At 45.8% G+C, this 20178-nt stretch overlaps 1 protein-coding gene across 1 annotated transcript; it reads left to right on the top strand.

The window, feature by feature from the left end:
* Window positions 1-48: 48 nt before the first annotated feature.
* Window positions 49-19767, top strand: MEDAG (mesenteric estrogen dependent adipogenesis). The gene is made up of 5 exons (XM_025364836.1): window positions 49-660; window positions 11596-11705; window positions 15219-15331; window positions 15766-16051; window positions 18492-19767. The coding sequence occupies exons 1-5, from the start codon at window positions 383-385 to the stop codon at window positions 18614-18616; spliced, it is 912 nt and encodes a 303-aa protein (XP_025220621.1). The 5' UTR covers window positions 49-382; the 3' UTR covers window positions 18617-19767.
* The last annotated feature ends 411 nt before the right edge of the window (window positions 19768-20178 follow it).

A 20178-nucleotide genomic window follows, 5' to 3' on the forward strand; every position in this document is an offset into this window, starting at 1 on the left:
CTGCGAACAGACACGAGCATGCCAAGTTATGAGACGATGATAACTCGCCCGGAGCCTCTGGGGTCGTGGCCGTGGGCCGGCAGGGGCGAGGCGGGCGTCCGGAGGGCGGATAAAAGGGGCCGAGCCGCGCCGGGGCGGCTTTCTCCGCGCGGTGCCTGCAAGGCTCCCAGCGAGTGGCAGCTTGGCAGGGGCCGTCCGGGCGGTCGGATTGGCACCTGAGCGGCCACCGCGTCCCGGCCAGGCGGGCAGACCGACCCCCTCCGCACCCCGCGCGCGGCTGGCGCAGGCAGGGCGCCCTGCCCCTCCTGGGGACCATCAGGTGCTGGCTGGGGGAAGCAGGGACGGGACGGAAGCAGGCGGTGTGAGGACCGACGACGCGGGCATGGCGGGGGCGGCCTGCGAGCCGGTGGCCAGGCCGAGCCTGACCTCCATCTCGTCTGGGGAGCTGCGCAGCCTGTGGACCTGCGACTGCGAGCTGGCCCTGCTGCCGCTGGCACAGCTGCTGCGCCTGCAACCGGGTGCCTTCCAGCTGCGCGGCGACCAGCTAGTGGTGGCCGGGCCCGGGGAGCCGGCGGCGGCGCGGGGGGGCTTCAATGTCTTCGGCGACGGCCTCGTGCGCCTCGACGGGCAGCTCTACCGCCTCAGCAGCTACATTAAGAGGTGGGTGGCCTCGCCGCGCGCCCCAGCCCGTCACCTGGTACCCGCAGAAGCCTCCACCTGGCTGCGGTCTCTGGGAGCCTGGGCTCTCCTCGCCGCCTGCGTCCCCGCGTGGCCCACTACTCCCTGTGCTTCTAGACTTTCCTTCTGCTTCCATCACCGGGAGCCTGCACGCTCACCCTGGTTCTTCTGCTTCTTGCACTGATATTTTGCAGCTGCTGCTTGAAGCCGCTCAGAAGGGCATCAGGCCCCGGGCGCGAGGGGGAGGGCAGGGGCCCCAAGTCAGAGCTCATGACTGGCGGATGCTTCTCCCATTCTGGCTCCTTAACTGGGTCAGATGAGCTCAAATTGGGGGCACACCCTTTAGGGGCTGTCTGCAGCGCTGCGAGACTCACATCCTGGCTTTGGAGCATGGGTGGCGGTGGGGACAGGGAGCATGCACCATTCTGAGCACGGCCAGCCCTCTCCGGTGAGGAGACCGAGTGGAGAAGCATGCAAAAGCTCAAAGTTTCCCATCCCATCTCTGGTCTCCCTTCGTGTTTCAAACATAAACAAAGAAACCGAACTGAGAAGGGAACAAAGGCCCTGGAAGTCCAGACTGGGGCCATGTGGGCTGTGGAAGGCACAGACAAGTTCTGGGGAAGTAAGTGTGAAACCTTAATTGGAAGGGGGCCCCCAGGATGCTTGACTGTTGTGGCCAAAGTGCCCCCAAGCTCTTCCTGGCAGACATGAAGCTGGCAGGATGTGGCCCAGCCATGTGAAGCAGGCTTTGGTGCCACGGGGTAAAGGAGGGCACTTCAGGCCTGATTCCACATGGCCTCAGGCCTCCAGAGGTCACCCTTGGCAAGGGCCTGGAGTGCAAAGCCCTGTTATATTTGTGCCAAGAGCGCCGAGTGCCTGAAGAGGCAAGCATGGTCTAGAGTTTGACTCAGAAATGAATAAGATAGCCATCTTTTGAGACACAGTGCCTTTGCTACTGGGAAAGACAGCGTGCTGTGGCACCCTGTGGGTAGCAGGGAGCCAAGAGAGGCAAGCAAACAAAATGAGATATTGAACGTGCAGTCTCCAAAACTTCTGGGGAAAAAACCTTGCTTTTCCAGACAAAGATAGTGAGGGCTCTGAATGCCTGAAGAACCATTTCCCAGCAAGAATTTCTCCCTCTCTTAGTGAAACGAAAATTCCAATCCCAAACCATAAGCGGAGGACTGTGGGAGGAACTGAGTCAGAAATCAGATGTGCGCAGATTTACAAAGAAGATACCCATTGTATTTGAGAACAGGGTATGAAAAATAAAAATGTCCAGAATTAACTGAAGCCATAGGTTAGTCTTTTGACAGAACCAGTTCTCCTAATTGTAGCAAACAGTGCTGCAGAATCTGAAATGATTTTGAAGTCTGTCATCTAACTTTTGCTTTGAACACCTCCTACACAAAGAAAATTAAACAGCGGTGATTCCGTGACAGCTTTGAATCTAGAATAAACAACTGGGCCACAATGACCAGGTAACACAGACCAGGGTGCAAATACAAACCAACAAATAATAGGCTATCATTGTATAAGCAATACTGTGAGGGCTTTTGTACCTGGGAAATAGCAAGGAGCCTCCAAAAATAATTTAGGTGATGGAAGGAGCTATCTATTGTCCTCAGGCAGGGAAGGAGGCTTTTATAACTGAGTGTGCAGTCCTGAAGGATGGCCAGGAGGGAATCTGGTCTAAATGGAGACAGCCTTCTAGGCAGAGGGAGAGGACTGGGTTGTGGGCAGCAGTGAGAGGTTCTGCCCTTGTGAATCAGGAGGTGGGAGGCACGCTGAAGCCAGAACTCAGATATCTAAAGTTTCACTCCTCTGAGCTGCCAAATTTGCCCAGTTGTCTTGGCTTTAGGGATAGCATACAACCTCCCTCCCTCCCTCCCTCCCTCCCTTCCTTCCTTCCCTCCTTCTTTTTGAAAAATAAGCTCTGGCCAGTTTTATTAAAGATTTGCATGATTTTCTTTCACCAGTCTGTTCTGGCATGCTTCTAAAGATCTCAGGGCTAGGTGCAGTGCCTCATGCCTGTAGTCCCAGCACTTTGGGAGGCTGAGGCAGGCAAATTGCTTGAGTCCAGGACTTCGAGGCCAGCTTGGGCAACATAGTGAGAACTCCTCTCTACAAAAATTAGCTGGGCGTGGTGACATGCACCTGTGGTCCCAGCTGCTTAGGAGGCTGAGGTGGGAGGAGGATGGCTTGAATCTTGGAGGTGGAGATTGCAGTGAGCCAAGATGGTACCACTGCACTCCAGCCTAGGCAACAGAGTGAGACCCTGTCTCAAAAAAAAAAAAAAAATCTCAGAATGCCCTGGATCAGTGACACCAGGGTGCCCTTCCTATGGTATTTTCCACCTGTTGTGCCCAATTGAATGTTATGACCACTGGAGTGGTAGATGGCAGCTTTGAGAGCATGTGGCTTAGTGCTGTGTTTCAGATTTCCTCGAGGCCAGGCAGTTGGTGGGGATGACCAGTTTCACTTTGCCTTGTCTGTCATCTTCAGAGCTGGCTTGCCCCAGCTTGTATTTTCCACCCTTCTTAATGGGTTGGAGCCTAGAGTGGATGGACTCCAGTGACTTTTCATCTTCTTTGTGGCCAACATATTCTGGCCTTGGGTATGGGATGGCCTCTAAGCAAAGGCAGCCACCAAGATGGCCAGGGATCCCAAAAGGCAGAATGATTCCTGATCATTTTGGACCATAGAACTTTTGAGAACTGTATGTAGATTCCCCAGAAATGTAGATAGATACCCAATTATTGGTGACCATCCAGGATGTTCATGAGATACTTGGACCCAGGTTAAGAGTCCTTGCTCTATTAATTAATTAGTTCTTTTTAACTCAACAAATATTTTCAGCATACGGGATAAGCCCCTGGTGTAATTAGAATTTCTTTCTGGGACCTCCTATGTGTGTGCTGTGGCTTTCATGAGGCCCTTTTCCAAGCAACCCCGAAAGGCTAAGAGCCACCAACCTTGACTTTCAGATGATTCACTTGCTAAGAGAGCAAGAGGATGATTTTAGCAGCACCACTTAGGTTCATTTTCTAATACTTGAACATTTTTATAAGTACATACCTACTAAGTAAACTAAGGAAATCTAGCATAGTGGGAAGGTTTAGTGATGGCCACCAGCCCTAAAGCTCCTTCCAGAACCTACTTGAAAATATTTGTCCTACTTTGTAGGATTTACGGCAAGATCTTTATTTTTATTTTTTTCTTTCAAGATCAGGGTTTTCACCCATGTTGTAAACACAATGTGCTCAGGACACAAGATGTGGGTAATGGTCATTCAGGGAGCTATTCATTCAATACTTAAAAGTCAAAATTACCATTAACTGTGACACACACACGTGCACACACATACACACACACCTTTTCTTTCTATAAAGCAGCCTCTTGGTGAAGTATAATGGCAAACGTTTGGCAAAGAAGACCTGGAGTCCCTTCTTTTTGATGCTCCCCTAGCATGAAAGAAGCTGCTTGGGGAATAAAAATAAATACAATAGTAATGGTGGCTACTAACATTTACTTGAGTGGTGCAAAGTATTTCTCAGCTATTATCTCTTAACAGTTTACAAAGTTCACACTATTGCTCCTTTTTACAGATGTAAGCATTAGGACTCAGAGCTTAAGTCATTTACCTAGGTAAGATGCTGCTAAGTGGGAGGACCAGCAGAACCAGGAGAACCTATGCTTTCAGCAAATTACTTCAAACCTGAAATAATCTTGCTTTATCACTCATTTCCTGAATCTACAAATAAATAACTGGAATTATGTCAGCTAGTGCATATCTTGTACAATCAGCCTACAAAAGGAAGTAAGTGCAGTGATTTTAAAGAAGCCACTAAAAGCAGAGCTGTGACCTGCTCCTGGGTGGGTGACAATCACACCTACTCAGGGCAGAGAATGCAGGTGAGGTGGAGCGGCACTCATGGGGTTAAAATGAGGACAGGCAGGCTGGAACACACTTGGAAGTTTACTGGGGGAAGCCTCACCTCCATCCCGCAGTGGGAAGTGCTGGGCTCTGTCTGCCAGCTCAGGTCCAGTTCTCAGAAGAGAGTTCAACTTGAGGCTGGGAGGTTGGAAAATGTGGTCTTAGATGTAGCAACCTGCTTAGGACAGCAGCCGCTTAGCAGGACACATAGTGATGTTGGTGGAATAGTAACCATGCATGCATTGAGCCGTGAGATTTTTAGGAGAGTCCGTGTAGAGGAAGGGCTCTGCTCTTCACTAGCTGAATGACCTTGGGAAATTTACTTCCTGTCCATGGGACTCCATTTCCTCAACTATAAAGTGGTAATAGTAGTAACACTGAAGCAGCACCAGAAGCCAAGAGCTTTACACACATTATTTAATCTCTTAGCCATTCATGGGGTACCTTTTGTTAGCCAGATTCTATAGGTGAGGAAAATGAATGTCCGCAAGGTTAAAACACTAGCTGAGGTCACAGAGGCAAAAATCACACTCAGATCTGATGACTCCACAGCAATGTGCCTCCTGGTCTTCTCTCCTTCCTGCCTTCTTCAGAGCCAGGCTCTGGACTTGCAGCCACACTTGGGTCTCCTTTCTACTCTCAGCTCCCCTGGTCCTTGCCACCTACCTGCCTGCCTGCCTGCGTGCAGCCATCCTGTAGTCCCCATGGATGGGCTAGACTGTGACTCTTCCTGGGGTGCCCCCTGCCCCTGCTCTTGTCCAACCCTTGTAGGTTGTTTGGCTTGACAGGACAATCTCTCCTACTACCCATCTCACCCCAATACGTGGCTCTAACCCCCCGCCCCTCCTGACTTGCTCCCTTTGGCTTAACAGACAAGGAGAGAACCCAGTGGAGCCTGGACACGTGAATACAGAGAACTATGCATTTCTTTGGCATTAGTATGTTTGAATGATTTACCAGTTTGCAAGCCGGTGAATAGAAGGGACCATGTCTTAGACCAGTGCTTCTCAAACTTTAAATAAGCATGCAAGTCTCCTGGAAACCTTGTTAAAACACAGATTCTGATTGATTCTGGGGGGAGCCCCAGATTCTTCATCATGCCAGGTGATTCCAGTGCTGTTAGTCCAAGGATCACACTTTGAGCAAGAAGGTTATACATTCATAATTTCATACCAAAATCGTGTGTTTTCTCATCTGTCTCCCTAGGAGATTGTATGCTTCTTAGAAGCAAGGCTATTCCCTTTCTCATCTCTGTGTCCCCAGTGCCCAGCACACAGTAGGTACTCAGTAATCATTCCTTGCATGCATAAATGAATGAATCATCCTCTGCCCTGGTCAGAGTTTCACACCCACTAAGTGTCAACAATTCCTTAAGGAATGAATGCATGAACATGTGTACCCTTGAATCATGTCTGTGTGAGCCACAGACATTAGAGTGAGAAGTCTAAAAATTTTGCTTTGTTTCACTAGAACTAAGGCAGAAGGCAGAGGGAAGAAGGGAAAAGAGATTAGGGCGAGACTCTGTGTAAGGAGATCAAGCTAACACTGGAAAGTCATGGCAGGGGCATCCTGCTTCCCCCAAGAGTAAAACGGCTCTGCAAGTTTTTGCTTAGTGTCACAGCAAAGAATTATGAAGGTGACAAGCAGTTCCTGGGCCTCCTACACAGACTATTGCAGTGTGTGTTCCTCTTTGTCTCTGCTCAGCTGTCCATATATTTTTTTAATGAACACACACACACACACACTCCACCGTTTGATGGAGTTCATGGAGGATTTGAATTCCTATCTGTCATTGAGCAGAAATTGTTAGAGCCAAGGGAAATTTGGGGCAGCTTTGAAAGGTGGGTGTCTTAGAGGTGGGCCATCTTTCAGTGACTCCTGATTTGCTAGAAGCAAAACACAATGCTCTTTTTTTGGTCCTCCTTTTCAGATGTTGCTGTCATTAAGTTGTTCCCTTTAGCCTCCTAAACTGAAAAAATGAGGAAAGAAATTGGAACAAGGAAGGAGCAACTCTTGCTCATTTATCAGATGCTGAAATTTTCCTAATTTCCTGGGAACTTAAATGAACACAGCCCTGGTTGGGAGTCAGAAGTTTACAGAACTTCATCCTATGGGTTTGCCAAGTTGGCCAGGATTAGAGACACTCATGATGTTTATTAAGCATCTGCTATGGGTTCAAATTCATATGTCTACATTGCATGTACTGCATTTACTCATCATGAGGGAAAAAAATACTGTTATGCCCTTTCCACAGATGAGTGAACAGGTGCAGAAGGTTAAAGAAGCCCCTCAAGGTCACAGTGAGTTGTGGCTCTGGAACTGAGTTCACATAGCCGGCAAATTAGGACATGAATTCAATCTTATTTTGAAATACTGTACTTCCCATTACATTGTCCTGCGGGGTTTTTTTTTGTTTGTTTGTTTGTTTTGTTGTTGGTTGCTTTGGGTTGTTTGTTTGTTTGTTTGTTAGGATAGGGTCTTGCTCTGTTGCCCAGGCTGGAGTGCAGTGGTGCAGTCATAGCTCACTGCAGCCTGGAATTCCTGGACTCCAGCAATCCTCCTGCCTCAGCCTCCTGAGTTGCTAGGAGTATAGGCATGCACCACCACACCTGGCTAATTTTAAAAACTTGTTGTAGAGGCAAGGTTTTCCTAGGCTGGTCTGGAACTATGCTGCCCAGGCTGGTCTATAACTCCTTGCCTCAAGCAGTCCTCTGTCTTGACCTCCCAAAGTGCTGGGATTACAGATGTGAGCCACGACACCCAGACTTGCCCTGCCTTTTAATCTTTGGATTGAAGCCAAGCTTAGAAACTTTCACCCCAGAAGCATTTTGGGGCCAGGATAAAGCAATGAAGAAATGAGAGTTTAAGAGCCTATCTTAAAGTGTTTGCTTTTCATTCCTAATGATAATTTCAGCAACCATCACAAATATTCAATATGTAGAAGCAATATTTGCATTAGTAATTCTGAAATATCTATGATTAAAGGCACAGTGTGATGGCTCATGCCTGTAATCCCAGCACTTTGGGAGGCTGAGGCAGGCGGATCATTTGAGGTCAGGAGTTCGAGAGCAGCCTGGCCAATGTGGTGAAACCCTGTCTCTATTAAAAATACAAAAATTAGCTGGGCATGGTGGTGTGCACCTGTAATCCCAGCTACTTGGGAGGCTGAGGCAGGAGAATTGCTTGAACCTGGGAGACAGAGGTTTCAGTGAGCCAAGATTGTGCCAGTGCACTCCAGCCTGGACGACAGAGTGAGATTCCATCTCAAAAAACAAACAAACAACACACAAACAAACAAAGAATATCGAATATCTAGTCCCTAATATAATCTAGTAAGGATAGTCTTAAACTAAAACCAGTGATTACATGTCAGAAACTTAAATATCTGTGCCCCTTAACAACTAAATTCTCTGATCTTATTGTATTTTAGTGAATGCTCACATTTATTTATTTCAATGGAATTTCAAGGTGTTTAAAAATTGGACCATAACCGGGAGGCTGGGGATGGAGGCATTAATGAGGTATTCCTTATCTGTGGTCTGGTTAGAGATAGGGAGCTTATTAAGTAGGGATCTTGCTACAATCTCTTGTCTGTCGGTTCTGGCATCAGAGATCTTCTATAAACAGTGTTTTCACACATCTGTGGTACAGTGATAACTGGCATGCGCTGTGATGAGGTTTACAGCCTGTTAAGGAGCTGAAATTCAAGTACCCCTGAATCATCAAAGGCAGATTAAATTATGTTGCATGTAGTTTTATTATCCAAGGTGTTTTATGAAATTCAGGCTCAAAAATGGATAGCTCATGTGTAGGTCACAGATTACACTCAACACGTGGCTATCCAGCAGGTTTCCGTCTGTGACCAAGCCAAATACCAGCTCTTTGCGCCCAGTAGCTTTCGAAAAAACCTTCCACCAAATTCCAGGGAAAACTGATTATCCTCTGAATCAGAGATCATTTGTAAATTGAGATTTTTATCTGTGGAACCACTGACCCATCAGCTATCAATCAATTTTGTATGCAGAGGGAACTATTGTACTGGCGTTTGTGTCATCAGAAAAGGCATCAAAACTGCAGATTTTCTGGATGCATTGTACACAAATGCCATGCGCTTTCCATTAAGAATGACAATTGGACTCCAGATATTGAGAGAATAGAGGAATCACCCTGAGGAATATACTAAAGGAGCTGAAATGACCATGACTGAACTCCATGTAAACAGGGTGGTAGGAGAAAGGGGAACCTGCCTCGAGTGGGTCACAGGTGGAGCCTGCCCCTGCCTCTGCCCCTGCATCACCCAGCTATCTTTTTATGTTTATGTAAACCAGACTTGCCCTTTTCTTCCTCTTTTGCTGCAGGGGCTTTCTTTCTCTTTTCTCCACCTATAACCTCACCCCACCGTGTAACCACAGACTTCACCTTCTCTTCACCCACTTCCCAAGCCACTCTTGCCTGCCTGCCTAATGATAACTTCAGCAACTATGATAAATATTCAATATGTAGAAGCAATATTTGCATTAGTAATTCTGAAATATCTATATTTGTGCCGGGCGTTTGGCAGCTGAATAGATGGATGGCAAGAGGGATGGGCGAGCACAGGGGCACCCTGCACTGCCTCCTTCCACTGCCCCCTTCCTGGGCTCTGAGCCCCTCCAGCATGATAAGGCAATGAGACACATGTAAATGCTCACCTGGTGTCCGGCTCATCAGCGGGATTCAGTGAAGCTGCTGAGTGAATGAATGAATGAGCCCAGCAAATGGTGGTTTTCTTTTTCCCGCCTTCTCCTTTGCTTTCTTTCTCTAGTAACTTTTGGCAGTTGGTCAACTGGGATAAAAAGGGCAGGAAAATTCTCTCCTAGCTGATGTGCAACACCAGCACCACTCCCCTCAGTCTGCTGAGGTTCCCCCATCTCACCCCCTTTCTCCTGGTCTGCCCCGGTGAGGATGAGGGCAGGGGAGGGGTGAAGGAAGAACCATACCAACGCCCTGTATGGGCCTGCATTCTCTTACCTGGCCGTCTATTCCCTTGTAACACCCCAGCTCCCCCTCCCAGCGCCCCTCCTCCATTCCCATCATCCTCTCCCCTCCCAGCGCCCCTCCTCCATTCCCATCATCCTCTCCTCTACTCCTGCCATCCTCACCCGCTCTGTGAGCGTCAACTTCCACACCGGTCTTTTTCTTCTCTGGAACACTGCAGCCCCATGTTCCCTCCCCACCCCAGGAACAGCCCCAAAGCAGCCACCACTACAGATGTGGCAGGAGGTGGAGACTGCTTTAAAATCTTGCTGAAATAGAAGGCAGGAAGCATTTTAGAGGCTCCATCAGGGGTCAGGTTTTAAATGCTCTCAAAATCAGGTCTGACAATCCCAGCAGAAAGATAATGACATAGATTTCTAAGAAACCAAGCTGGGAGACAGCTGAGTGGAAGCTGTGTTTTCCTGCCTCAGAGTAGATATTCTCTCGCATGCTCTTGACACATGCCCTGGTCACTGTCTTGTGTGCTGGCCCCTCCAAGGGGCGTTGGGAAGTGGACGCAGGGGAGGGATGCTGAGAGTACTGTGGCCACCACTCCCTGCAGCGGCTGTTTTCTCGCCAAGGCTGTGATTTTCATGTCAGGCACTGGAAAGACAACCAGCCAGAAAGAATTGCTTGGAGCTGTCTCTGCTGATGGCTAGATATAAGAAACAAACATGCTGTGGTGTAGCAAAAGGCAGCCCGCGTGCTCAGCTCAGCCAGCCATTCGCTCCGTGCAGATGCTCGCAGCTGTGTCAATGGGGAACCAGCTCCGTGTTTCAGAGAGACTTCGGCAGACGCATCCTTCAGCCCGCTGGGGGCCATTCAGCTTGCCTACATCCACATGGCATCTGAGTTTGGGTTTAGTTAGAAAATTAGCCAGCTTCTTGAAGGAAGCTAATCTGCACTTGGACCTTTTTATCAACAATGCAGATAGGGACGTAGCTAGGCTGCTTGGAAGATGTGAAGGGCAGGGGAGAAAGCTAACATGCTGGATGACAGAGTCAGGATTCAGAAAGATCTTCCTAAATGAGAATAATGAATGAAAACCAAAAAGGCTAAATTTAACAAGGATGTAGTGAAAAGTCCAACATCAGTGGTTTTCGTTTTTTAATTACACAAGCTCAGCATAGGGAGGATGTGAATTAGTAATAGTTCATATGAATATTGGTTGATTCCGTAATCTATGGAGGGGGCTGCTTTATCTTGGGATTAGTAAGGGAAGTGGGGAGAAGGAAAGGAAAATTCTAGGCCCACGAGTTAGACAGGATGACTCCCCTGGAGAAAATTCAGCTAATTCTACTTAAGTCGAATTCATTCTCAATTCAGAGGGACTTAGAGCTCTTATTGCTTCAAATGAACCCTTTTAGCCCAAATTACAGATGATACTGATGATCATCTAGTACAGTCTGAGAGCCAAGCATTGATGCCAGGACACCCCCAGGACCATGGCTGTGGGATGCACGCTGATCCTTCAGCCAGTCAGCCATGACCAGAAAGATTCACTTATTTTTTTTTTTTTTTTTTTTTTTGAGACGGAGTCTCGCTCTGTCGCCCAGGCTGGAGTGCTGTGGCACGATCTCGGCTCACTGCAAGCTCCGCCTCCCGGGTTCCCGCCATTCTCCTGCCTCAGCCTCCCGAGTAGCTGGGACTACAGGCGCCGCCACCTCACCCGGCTAGTTTTTTTGTATTTTTTTAGTAGAGACGGGGTTTCACTGTGTTAGCCAGGATGGTCTCGATCTACTGACCTCGTGATCCGCCCGTCTTGGCCTCCCAAAGTGCTGGGATTACAGGCTTGAGCCACCGCGCCCGGCCAGATTCACTTATATAGTGACCTCTGTAAGGACACATTTCAAGGAACTTCCCTCCAAGGTCTGTGGCTGTGGCAGATACCTGCCCAGTACATCCCCTTCCTAACTTAGATGAAACGGTATGTTACATTTGCAATGATCTCTGCTTTTTCATAGGTATGTGGAACTGACCAACTACTGTGATTATAAAGACTACAGGGAAACTATACTGAGCAAACCAATGTTGTTCTTTATTAATGTACAGACCAAAAAAGACACCTCAAAAGGTAAGTATCTATTTTAGTCCATTCTTACACTACTGTAAAGAAATACCTAAAACTGGGTAATTTATAAAGAAAAGAGGTTTAATTGGCTCACGGTTCTGCAGGCTATATAGGCTTCTGCTTCTGGAGAGGCCTCAGGAAACTTAGAATCATGTTGGAAGGTGAAGGGAAAGCAGGCACGTCTTACATGGAGCAAGAGGAAGAGAGCAGAAGGGCAGGTGTTGCACACTCTTAAATAACCAGATCTAGCAAAAACTCACCCACTATCATGAGAACAGCAAGGGGGAAATTTGCCCCCATGATCCAGTCACCTCTCACTAGGCCCCTCCTCCAACACTGGGAATTACAATTCGATGTGAGATTTGGGCAGGGACACAAATCCAAACCATATCAGTATCTAAATAGTTTTGGTTTGGTCCTTGCTGGGACCAAACTGGGCTGGGGTGTGGACTGAGGCATGCTGATGAGCAGGGCAGAAATCAGCTTGTGACGAGGTGGACAGCAAGGAGCCTGGTGTGTGAGGCCACCTGAAGCACAGGACAGGCCTGCAGAACAAACCTCTCAATGATCCTAGGGCAGAAGCTACCTGTCTGGGTGGTTTCTTTTCTACTTCCTGCCTAGGCGGGAAGTGATCTGACATTCTGAGACTTTGGAGGTTGCAGAAATGTCTAGAGTGATGAGGATGATATATAACATGCTCTACCACATATCAAACACTATGTCTAAGAAGTGCTCTAATGTAATGGATCAGCACAACAACTTTGTAGGGCTTATCAACTGAGGGCGTTATGAACATGAACATCATTACTATCAATGATTATTCTGGGATGAAGATATAAACTGACCCGGGCAAACTAGGATGCATAATTATGCCACCTAGGAGGTACTTACACTATTCCCGTTTTATAGATGAGGAAACTAAGCAAATAAATAGCGGTTGTGGATGCTTTTCTGTTTCATGCTATGATGTTGGAATGTCGTGTTTAGACACATCTCTTTATTGTTTCTTCCAAGAAATCAGATTAGCTGGTAACAACTATATTAAACCAAATTTCAGTATGAAAATGTCTCCATTTTGCCTTCCTCCTCCTGCTCAGAATGCTATGTGGGGGAAGTCATGGGCATAACGTTCTGTAATAGAAGTAGAATTTCTTAAACTTGCTTCTAACTAACATTCTTAAAATGAGTCCAAGGGACTAAGAAATGATCTACGAATTTCAAATAGATTTTCCCAAACATTCACTCGCATTCAGATTTGTGGAAGTCTCTCTGCTCATTTGACGATAAAAAGTCACGATGCTCTTTCTGCAGGAGAGGCCAGGAACAGAACGCCCAGTAGCAAGAAATGCTCATTAGAACATCTGAAGCCCACGTGTTCCTTGGCTTGATTATAACCAGAAAGTCAGATAGTTCTTTAGGAATGTAATTCACAGCTGTATCAAGTACACCTCCTGCATCCATCGCTCAGGAGGAATCTAAAAAAGGAGTAAGAGCCCTCTTCATTTTAACATTTTAATGAAAGTATAGGTAGTGGTAGAGGAGGGATTTGTAGGTAGCCTACAAAATGTATGAAGTTGTCGAACAACTTTTATGGAAGGAGGCATGTGTCTGAGGCATGCTATAATGTAATGAATCGCCACAGCAGGAATTCAGAAACCCAGTACTAGTTAATTGTGATAAAAGCCGTAAAATGAAGAGGCTCCATGACACAAAGCTTAAGATGATCAATTTTAAATTGCAAAATTGTGATTAAGGCAATATGTCCAGTCTTGCTGTTATTTTAAACTGCACTTTTGTGCAAATCAGAAAAAGCTACCATTTCCTCAAGATGATTACTAATGCTTCCCACACGTTTGTCATAATATACAAATAATGTCTTTAAATGTGAATGACAGCCTCTAGAGTTAGGCAGTGTACAACCTCCCCCATCAGTACAACTGTGGAGTGTGGTGGCCATGAGTATATAATGACACCAGAGGTGTTGGTTTGGTTTATGTGAGATTTAATTCAAGGTATCAAGCAGTTTGCTTACTTTGTTTATCTATTGTGTTAAAGAGGATATAAGGCAGCTTATATCTAAAGTGCCCAAAAAATAATTTGGGAGAAAGTAAAACATGGGTAAGAAAAACAAGATAAATAAGGTTAGTTTAAAATGCCTTCCTGGAGGATGTAAACACTTGCTGTTGGTGGACCAAAGGTTTGTCTCTGAGATATCTCAAAGCCAGTATAAAACATTGAGTTCTAAAACTCACACAGTGGCTGGTCCCTGGCTGTTAAATGGAGGAGAACACAGATATCTATGTGTCTCCTTAGACCAAGGACTGAGTAATGAAGGCCACAGAGCTTGATGCTGGGGACTGGAAAAGTTAAGAGGTCGCTGGTTACTAATATTTAATATTTTATATTTCCTAATGAGTAAACAACCTTCTTTTGGCTTAAATCATGTAGAATTGGACAAGAGGGGTTACCAAACCAAACTAATCAATCAATAACAAAAAAATCTGTCTGGCCGGACAGACACATGGTATTATTTAAACAATGAGACGGAGATGTTTTCCCACTTGGGATTGTGTTAGAGGTAGCGGCAGGGAGAAGAATCAACCTCCAGTTGTCTTGGTCCATAGAACCCTAGACTAGCCATTTGTCAGAAGCATGTCTGGTCCCTGGAGAGAATGGGGAGAGCAGGGCATGGGGTGGGGGTAGGGGTGGAGGTGGAAAGCATGGAGCAGCCCCATTTCCTGACCTTTGCAAATTTTCTTTTTCAAAGAAGAAAGTTTCTGTAAGAGCCAAGTTGTGATTTGAATACCTAGCAAGTCATGGTGACTCATGCCTATAATCCCAGCACTTTGGGAGGCCATGGCTGGCAGATTGCGTGAGTTCAGGAGTTCAAGACCAGCCTGGGCAACATGATGAAACCCTGTCTCTACAAAAAAACACAAAAATTAGCCAGGCGTGGTGTGAATGCCTGCGGTCCCAGCAACTTGGAAGGCTGAGGCAGGAGGATCACTTGAGCCCAGGAGGTTGAGGCTGCAGTGAGCCGTGATTGCATCACTGTACTCCAGCCTGGGTGACAGAGACTCTGTTTGAAAAAAAAAAAAAAAAGAAGAAGAAGAAAAAATCCAGCACGGCAGGAACGTGAAAACCGGCTATCTCGATCTTTCACTTTCCTTCCCCACGCTGGATACATGCTGTGGAGGCACACTTCTCATCTGTGATAATTATAGAGTGGAATTTCTGATTTCTGAGACTCCAGTGACAAACCGCAGCCTTGTGGGAGCTGATTGTCTAGCCTGCCTTTATAGCGGCCCAGAACCTCCTTCAAATCTGCAAAATTCTCAGAAACACTTCTAGAAATCTGGCGAGGCTTTGTAGTAAGGATGTGAGGGAGCAGAGAGGAAGGTTATAAATGAATAAAATCTCCAGAGGAGGCGGGAAACACTGCTATAGCAAATTCTAAGAAGCATGCTTATGTCACATGGACATACTTGTTTCTGAATTCTGCTTGCTAATTTCTAGAAAGGACATACGCGTTTCTTGTGAACACAAGGCACCCCAAGATAAGAAGACAGATAGAGCAAGGGATGGACATGGTCATCTCCTCAGTGATTGGAGAAAGTTACCGGCTTCAGGTAAGCCTAGCCTGTCTGAATCCAGGAATGTCAACTACTTGGAAGGAGCTCATGCATTTCATGCAGGAACTGAGGCCCTATTGCCCTGGCTTAGGCCAAGAGAATGGCCCTTAGAAAACAAAGTGCATCCGGACACTTCGTTCTCGAAGGTAGCGTTATTGCTACCAATGAAGTGAGTTTAGTTCTTAGCGACCTATTAGAAATGGGGTAAAAATACATGTAATTTTGGCCAAGCAGTTCAGAATTTTTAGATGGAATACGATGCAAATGCAAAGTTTTGTTAGAAAAAATAAAGACAACAGTTTAAAAATATCTGTGAGAGTGAAAGAGAAATAAAAGGTATGATGTTTGGATATTTGGGCGGTTGTTAGTTCTACAATATCAACAGGACACTTATGTCCAGGAAGTCAATGCAATGTTCCTCTCTCTTTCAGTTTGATTTTCAAGAGGCAGTGAAGAATTTCTTCCCCCCGGGAAATGAAGTGGTTAATGGAGAAAACTTAAGCTTTGCATATGAATTCAAAGCTGACGCATTATTTGATTTCTTCTATTGGTTTGGGCTCAGTAATTCCATTGTAAAAGTAAATGGAAAAGTTCTGAATTTGTCAAGTACAAGTCCAGAAAAGAAGGAGACGATTAAGTTATTTCTGGAAAAAATGAGTGAGCCTTTAATCCGAAGGAGCAGTTTCTCTGACCGAAAGTTCAGTGTAACTTCCAGAGGTATGTTAACAATTCCCAAGGACATGTGGAAAGTAGTTAAATAAAACGGTAGAATAAAATAATGGAAGAGAGTCAATTGATTCAAAAGGCAAGACCTATTAATAAAAGGGAAACAGATCACAAAATTCAGAAAGTAAGAAGTGGGACATGTTTATTACCAAAAACAAATGTAGTGACTTTTCCTTTTGGGCCCCTTTAAGTTTTCTGACATCAGGATTATATTATGTGGTATAATCCAAAATAACTTTAAAGATTATTATTAATTTAAATGAGTATTAATGATCATTTAAATATTATTGGCAATTATTTAAATATTAAGAAAGAACACTGCCTTCCAATTGTTCACATTCTGTTGTACAGAATGGTGAGTTGGGAGGGGTCTACGTGGTCAAGATATCAATCTTTTTTTTTTGAAACAGAGTTTCATTCTTGTTGCCCAGGCTGGAATTCAGTGGCAAGATCTTGGCTCTCTGCAACCTCCGCCTTCTGGGTTCAAGCTTCAGCTTCTCCTACCTCAGCCTCCCGAGTAGCTGGGATTCCAGGCGCCTGCCACCACGCCTGGCTAATTTTTGTATTTTTAGTAGAGATGGGGTTTCACCATGTTGGCCAGGCTGGTCTGGAACTCCTGACCTTGTGATGTGCCCGCCTCAGCGTCCCAAAGTGCTGGGATTACAGGCGTGAGCCACTGTGCCCAGCCAAGATATCAGTCTTTAACTGTATTTGGAAGGGTTCTCCAGATTTGGACAGAGTACAAAAGAATAACTCTTGAGAAGGTTTCATTTAACACACTCTTGATGACATATGGCAAGTTCTTGGTATTGACACCCTTGTGGCTGCAGGTGGCATGAATCACGGCTTGTCTGGATGTGTCTTCTGCAGAGCCCATTCTGTCTGTCTTTTGCTAGCCTGGACTGTAGAGCAACTTCCCTGAGTCAGGACTCTTGCTGCTAATTGCAGAAAACCAGCAGTCTCTGTGAAGTTGTGGTGTTCTCAGAGTTCACCTGTAAAATATAGAGTCCTCATTAATTGTATTTACAGCCTGTGTTTTTTGCTTTTGTGTGTGTGTGTTTTTCATTTTTTGAGATGGAGTCTCACTCTGTCACCCAGGTTGGAGTGCAGTGGCGCCATCTCGGCTCACTGCAACCTCTTTTTCCTGGGCATAAGCAATTCTCGTGTCTCAGGCTCCCAAGTAGCTGGGACTACAGGTGTGTGCTACCATACCCAGATAATTTTGTGTTTTTAGTAGAGACGGTTTTTCACTTTGTTGGCCAGGCTGGTCTCGAACTCCTGACCTCAAGTGATCCAACTGCCTCAGCCTCCCAAAGTGCTGGAATTACAGGTATGAGCCACCATGCCTGGCCACAGCTTGTGTTTCTTTCTTCAAATGTTTACAACAAAAATGCTTGCTACTAGCTGTTTCTTATCCTAGACGTGGTCTCCCTCTTTCTCTCTTCCTGTCTCCTTCCCTCCTTCCTCCTCTCTCTCTCCATCTCTTTCTCTTTCTGTCTGTGTGTTTTTCTCTCCTGCTCTTTCTCCATCTCTGTCTTCGTTTCAGTCTCCATCTCTTCCATCTCCATTTCTGTCTCTGTCTGTTTCTCTCTCTTTCCCCTCTCTTTCTCTGTCTCTCTGTCTTTCTATTCTTCCCATGTTGTTTCAGCTTTCTCTGCCTGGGAGTTCCTCACAAAGATGCCTTTGTGTTCTGCTCCATTGCAATCATGTGGAGGATTATACTCTGATCCTTTTGGAGGGGATGATTAACTGGCCCTTTTGCTGCAGTGCCATATGTGCCTGGGCCTTTCTCTGACACCCCTCAGTTCACCTATCAGCCCCAGAATTTTCCGGTTTCAACATGGCTCACCCTCTGTCCTGTGGACTGCCTGGAGTGTCCACCCCATCTTTGGGACACTGAGGAACGTTTGAAGTTAGGCAGAGCTTCCTTAAAAGTTTACTCTAAGCCGGCCCCGGGGCCAGTTCAACTTGAGAGGACTGCGGCAGGGACCTTCCTGGAAGCTGTCATCATGCACTGCAGACAGCACAGCCAAGTCACACCTCCTGCTTGTCACACAGTCCAAACCTGGCACCACAACAGGCAGAGCACAGGGCCACCAGGGCGCTAACCTGGCTCCATCCCCTGCAAAAACTGGCCTCTGTCCTCAGTAACTGTTCCCAAAATGTAAGCCTTTGGCCCTCAAGTGTGAACGAGTATATTAAGCTCATTGCAAGTTTACTCCAGCCCACAAGAAAGCAAGTGACAATCTTGTCCTACTAATAAAGAAAAAGCAACACATTTCTGTTTAGCCTTTTGAATTTTTCTGAGGAAGCCAGGATTCTCTATTAATTATTGAAATAGTTATGTTGCATGAATTTGAAAGGCACTGTTGGCTTTTATTTTTTTCTTTCAGTGATAGTAATAATGCAAGCCTTGTTTACTTTTTTTTAGGTTCAATAGATGACGTTTTTAACTGCAATCTGTCACCCAGATCGTCTCTGACAGAGCCTCTTTTGGCAGAATTACCATTTCCAAGTGTTCTGGAATCTGAAGAGACACCCAACCAATTTATCTGATTGGACTGAACATTCTAGCAGTTGCTCCTACACTCCAGGCTTGTGCTAGACTATGGGCTTGGGGTAGGGTAGGAGGTGGGAGGCAGGAACTTCCACCTGCGTGTCAATCTCCGGCTCCTCCATGGCTTCTACGGAGGGCTGCTCTCTTCTGCCTCTGTGGATGTGATGCCCTGGCAGGCGATTCCCAGGGCAGCTGATTCCCCTAAAGATTATGATTACCAGGATGGAAAGGCCTTGGTCCCATGGCATTGGGTGGGGCTGGGGATATTCTCTACTTTGAACTCTTCTCCGAAGAGGCAGAAGGGCCACAGAGTTCTGCCACCTTGAGCATTTTTCTCAGTTCCGTGGGAGTTTTCCTAGCAGCCTGTGTGGGAGTGGTCTGCCTGGCTGTTGACCCAACATGCTTCATAAATCAAGATTTGGCCCTCTGCTTGGGGCATCCAACCCCTTGGACTCAGACCTATTGCGCAAGGGGATAAGAGTTCTGTTCTCTTGCCAACCTGGCTGGGCAAAAGCCTGTGCCATCTTTCACCGGAAGGCAAATGTGTTTTTCATCCTGCCATATGACACCTATGAGAAACGTTCACGGTGAGATTCACTGGAGTAGCAGCCAGGTTGCTAGGACAGTAACCCTGCCACACACTGCCTGAAACTGGAACTCCCTTGGCCTCCCTCTTAACTAAGTGACCCATGTAGAATGAAGCCAGGAGACACAGTACCGAACAATGAGAGGGGAAGGGTATTGGACACGGCAGTGTCCTCCTTATTGAAAGCACATTATGTCAGTTGGGAATTTTAAATAAGCTTTTAGCAATCCTAACACTAAAAGCAAAATGGAAGAAAGCTATACCATCACCATAATACATTTTTCATCTCATGGCTACAATGGAATTCTTGAAAAGGAAAAAAATCCTATCTACATATAAAAACCTGCATGAATCAATCACTACATATGCTTATAATGAGGAAGAGTTATGGGTCCTGAGTGTAATTTTTTTATCTTTTCTTAAAAAGTTTCTGTGTTATGCATTTTGATAACACTACTGATGATCCTTCCATTTATTTTTGAAATATTATGTACCGCATTTTCACAATTAAAACTTTTCTTAGCATTCAAACTAGAATTGATTAAATTTATGACTGAGGCTTCATGTGAGCTTTCCATTGTGGTTTGTGGGTGGTGTATTTGCCTTGTAACTTAGTGAATTACAATAAGAATTGTGGGTTCTCATAGCCACTTTCTCAGGAAGAACCTTTTGAAGAACAGGGCTATGAAGTATTTGAAGAAAGGAAATAAAATTCGATACTGATCTTTCAGAAAAGAGAAGGGGAATGCTACTTAGTAACAGAAGAGGTTAAACATTTATTATTACACTCAGTAAAACGTGAAGAGTATTAACAGTAAACTAAGTTAACCAGTGCAAACAAACCTTATGTGGATATCAAATACGAAATGCTTCCCAAGGAAACAGAAACTCTATTCACAAAATTGACAAAGAAGATTTTTTTTAAGTAGTAGAATTGAGAAAAACCATCAGTATCACCCCAGGAATGGACTAAAG

Source organism: Theropithecus gelada, chromosome 17, assembly GCF_003255815.1.
Source record: "Theropithecus gelada isolate Dixy chromosome 17, Tgel_1.0, whole genome shotgun sequence".
NCBI lineage: Eukaryota > Metazoa > Chordata > Mammalia > Primates > Cercopithecidae > Theropithecus > Theropithecus gelada.

What these genes read in the sequence shown, in the direction of transcription:
- MEDAG (XM_025364836.1), top strand. Translation starts at nt 383, where the DNA reads ATGGCGGGGGCGGCCTGCGAGCCGGTGGCCAGGCCGAGCCTGACCTCC. An exon ending in CTCAGCAGCTACATTAAGAG is followed by an intron (nt 661 to 11,595) that starts GTGGGTGGCCTC and finishes GCTTTTTCATAG; the next exon opens with GTATGTGGAACTGACCAACT. An exon ending in GAGAAAGTTACCGGCTTCAG is followed by an intron (nt 15,332 to 15,765) that starts GTAAGCCTAGCC and finishes TCTCTCTTTCAG; the next exon opens with TTTGATTTTCAAGAGGCAGT.